This window comes from Oculina patagonica, chromosome 6 (genome assembly GCF_052425735.1).
Source record: "Oculina patagonica isolate OP01 chromosome 6, crgOcupat, whole genome shotgun sequence".
In the NCBI taxonomy this organism is placed as follows: domain Eukaryota; kingdom Metazoa; phylum Cnidaria; class Anthozoa; order Scleractinia; family Oculinidae; genus Oculina; species Oculina patagonica.
The window spans coordinates 33,720,796-33,724,942 of NC_135763.1; the positions used below are offsets into that span (position 1 = coordinate 33,720,796).

Consider the following 4,147-nt stretch of genomic DNA (forward strand, 5'->3'; position numbering starts at 1 on the left):
AGAAAGCTGCAAACAGTTTCCGGGTATATTTCTTTAAAGAGAAGAACAATTGTTTCGACTTTTATAATTTAAATAGCGAAATCGGAAGAAGCATAGATTCTTGGCCGAAGGGAATTGCTTTATCCTGTTGGGATTTTCTGGATTGAGAAGAAACATTGAACGATTTCGTTTGGACGAAGGACGGTCGAGCAAGATAAATATTTCATAAGGTTACTATATCCGCGGACTAACAAGGTAATTGCAAATCTTTATAATTGCCCCAGTTTGAATAACAATGTATTCTTATTCGCAAGCTTTTTCTCTTCGGTCGTAGCTGGTATTTGATGCGACTCAGTATTTCATATTTCTCAGAAATAGATTAATCGAGTGGTTAATTGGTCAACTGATATTATTGTGTATAAAATCCTAAATAGACAACTGGTCTGGTTGAAAACATTTAGCTCGATTGCCAGTGGTTTCATCGGCCATGACAAACTATTTATTAGGGGTGAATGAAAATGTTTGTTTTTAAAAACCTAGAACCTATAGACAAAGGGCTTTCTAGAATATCTATAGGCTGTTTGAGACATTGTTTTGAGGTCAAGAACATTTTGCTCACTTTGAGATCCGCATTTTGTTTGAGATTGGCATTTTGGCAACAATAATAACTTGTAAAAGGGTGTTTTACAGGTGCGCAAACTTCGATTCGTATCAGGCACCCAGTTGTAATAAACCAAAAGAAGGCTAAAAACATTGAGGGAAACCTCGCAGGCAGGCGATCATTCAGTTAGAAGGATCGAGTAGATTTAAAGCAGGTTTCGTTTCATATTTCCTTCTTTATACATGGTAATATTAGAGAGATTAAGCATGGCGTTATACGGCAAACGGCAAACGCGAGCTTGCCTTTCATTTTGTTACCATTTTATGGAATTCTAAAATTAATCCCTCATAAAAATAGGGGAAAAATCCCACATTCACGACAACCACAAAACTACTCATTTCAGCTTACGAACGCCAAACGGCAGATGGCAGAAGTTGAATTTTTGCCGTTTGCGGGAAAAATAAACGTCATGCTTAAGTCGATCGTCTTCCGGTTACGATCGGAAATCACTTTTCTTAGCGATTCGAATGCACGGCCGGTGAAATATCATTTCTCTATAGACTCTTCTTTATATGAGACGAAAAAAAAAAGGTTAACCAAATTAAAGTCATTAAATATTTTTGGAACAGTGTGTTATCCGCATATTTGCAATGGATCAGTGATTTTCAAAGCCGATACAACTACACACCCTATTCCTAAAATATCAAATGATTCCGTCCATGAGTACAACAGGGGAATTTTCCCACACCTACACACGGTTGTTTAAAAGAACTCGATGGACAGCGCCTGCATATAGTAGCAAAGACTTGCTGTTAGTGTAACGTATCATATCGTTGAAACCAACGAACGACCGAGCGAGTAATTTAAATCACGTGACGACAGCCGAGTAAGTAAAACTTTTCATTGATTCCACGGAGCTTAAAACTTTTCATTTCGAAGAAATAGAAATGTCTGAAAGCTAACAAATAGTTAACGAAAAGATTCGGCGTTTAGCATAATATAGCTGGACAACTTTCTCTAGTTGAATTTTGTGCATGTGGCGTACAGTAAAAACCCACGAGTAAGGACCTAATTTTTCCATGTTAGCCTAAACAGGTTCCGCCTTATTTTCGACTGTCACCCGTCCTCTGATTACTGTTTCCATTAGCTTGTAAATCGGCCAAGACCTCTTAAAGCACAGTCACCTAAGTTTCCGTTTGCACACTCCTTGCAGTAACATTGAGTTAGGCCTTTGTGTATTTCCAGTAATTCCTTACTGTTTGACGGCTGATCCAAAATAACACTGACAAAATCGCGAATTTTAATACACTTTTGCTTTAATGTTTTTTGCAATCGCGAAAATTAACACTCGCAAAATTCGGCTCCCGAATTTTTGCGAAAGTAAGTACGTGCGAAAATTAGGAAGAATAAGGTAGATCATTCTTATGTTTTATTTGTTTGTTTGCTTGTTTGTTTTGATTACTGCAGAAGAGTTTGAAGATCATGTCAGGCGTAGTAGAAACACCTGTTGCAAAATATGGCCGAAGTAGCGAGTTTGGAGTCGTGTTGGATTTCATTCAAACAATGATAAGCAATGACACTCTACGACAAGAATTCAACATTCCGCATTTGGTCATGGTCGGTCGTCAAAACATGGCGAAGACAACGCTAATAAACCGACTGATTGGTCGATATCTTCTCCCAATGCGACGAAATGAAACTGCCAACACCCTTCAAGCACGCACTACTTATCCCATAATACTCAATCTACGGAACGGCCCAAAGAGCATGGTGGAAGTGAAATGCGATAAAAGGCGGGATATAGGGGGAACTGTGGAAAATCCCACGGATGAAGTAGTGGAGGATTTTCTCAACAAAGTTACTGGCCATCTTCCCAAGGAGGAGGGAACTCCGATATCAAAAACCCCTGTTAATGTTACTCTGCAAGGTGAGGTGTTATGTATAACGGCTAGGTGTTAAGATAAATTGCAAGATTTCTGTAGCATGAATTTGCTAGCACTACTACTCCACTGGATGGGATTCTAGTAGTCCATTGTAGGTTACCCTCTAACGTTTTTAAATGCCTTTAAGTTGCCCTAAGAAGTCTAAGGATTCGCCATTGCCCATTTATGCACCTGGGCGGAGAGAGGCACTGTGAAAGTAAAGTGTCTTGCTAAAAAAAAACACATACAAAACACATACAACATAGACAAAAACCTTGGCCAACGCTCCAACCCAGATCTGTGCCACCACACCTCAAAGTCACGGCGTTTTATGCCGCAAAATCGTGAACTGTAAATGCAAGAAACGTTATGAAACAAAAACCTCTCAAACCCCAGTTCCTATTTTAAAGATCGAAGCACGACACAAGCTTCTAAACTCATTCAATAAGTCAAGTTTTAAGGTGGCTAAACACAAAGCTAAGGTACATGTTTCAGGGACATACAGCAGGGATAAAGTCACTCGTGTACACACAAGAAAATGCAACAGGGACATGTTGCGGATGGTGCCAATGGGATGAGTCGCTGCAACACCTCCCTGCTACGTCCCTGCTACATTTTCTTGTGTACACGTTATTTTGTTATTTTCTTGTTGTACACGTTATTTTATCCCTGCTGCATGTTTCTTCGTGTGTCGGCGCTTTAATGTTCAACAGGGAGCTTTGTTTCTCTTTTTCTCCAGGCCCCGAACTTACGACCCTCACCTTGGTCGACCTTCCCGGCGCTCACTTCGCCAATGACGACCAGCGAATGAACCACGTGACCCAAAGTTTGGTGCTGGAGTACATCGAGAAAAACACAAACAGCATCATCGTGATTGTGTCCGAGGTAGGGGACCCCACAGGTGACAGTGCAATTAACCTTGTCATGCAAAAGGCCAGAGATTTTAAGAGCCGTACTATTTGCGCGCTGACCAAACCAGACAAGTTGAGAGAAAGTGATGACATGGGCTATAGAGTTGCAATGAATCAGTCCAGCTTTACTCTGGAGGATAACCGCTTTATTTTGCTTCGAGGTAAGACGTTTAGTTTAAATCCGTACTTGAAACAAAGAATTTTCGATCAATACTTTGGGAAATCGCTTTGGATTGTTGTTGTCGTTCCTAACTAGCTAAGCAAATTGCTTGTGCAACTAATTAAAAGATCCCGAAAACGAACAAAATTGTGGTAGAAACATTACATTCCTAGCGAATAAACGGGCGAACATTTGTTGCGAATGCAAAATTTCAATTTTTGCAAAAAATTTAGACATAGTTGTTGCTTCTCGGAAGCAAAAAACGCGTCTGTGATAAATGTTGCGTGTTTAATTTGTGCATTTGCGCTTTTCCCATCTCGGGGGACGTAAAAACCGAAGAAATCACAGTGAAAATCACAAACAAACCAATCAAAACTCGATGAAAATTCAGGAAAGGCATTGGAAGGAAAGCACGGGAAACAAGGCACCTTGGTAAACGATACTGCACTTGATTGGTGGAAAATTCGACTTCCTTGATTCCGACAAGCCCTCCGGCCGTCCCTTGTGAGAACATTGTAAGACGCAAGGGATGATGGGAAGAATGATGCTGCCTTCCCATCATTCCCATCTGTTC

The 4,147-nt window shown here is 40.4% G+C and overlaps 2 protein-coding genes across 3 annotated transcripts in view; both read left to right on the forward strand.

Annotated features, from left to right (window-relative positions):
- The window catches only part of LOC144656801 (uncharacterized), a 21,065-nt gene continuing 16,918 nt past the window's right edge, over positions 1-4,147 (forward strand). For both annotated transcript variants that reach the window (XM_078517044.1, XM_078517045.1), the window contains exon 1: positions 1-234. The gene's annotated coding sequence lies outside the window, so the exon portion shown is untranslated. The remainder of the gene's footprint in view (positions 235-4,147) is intronic.
- The window catches only part of LOC144658045 (uncharacterized), a 6,826-nt gene continuing 4,741 nt past the window's right edge, over positions 2,063-4,147 (forward strand). The window contains exons 1-2 of the mRNA XM_078518370.1: positions 2,063-2,507; positions 3,242-3,574. Coding sequence (XP_078374496.1) covers positions 2,063-2,507; positions 3,242-3,574 — 778 coding nt within the window. The remainder of the gene's footprint in view (positions 2,508-3,241; positions 3,575-4,147) is intronic.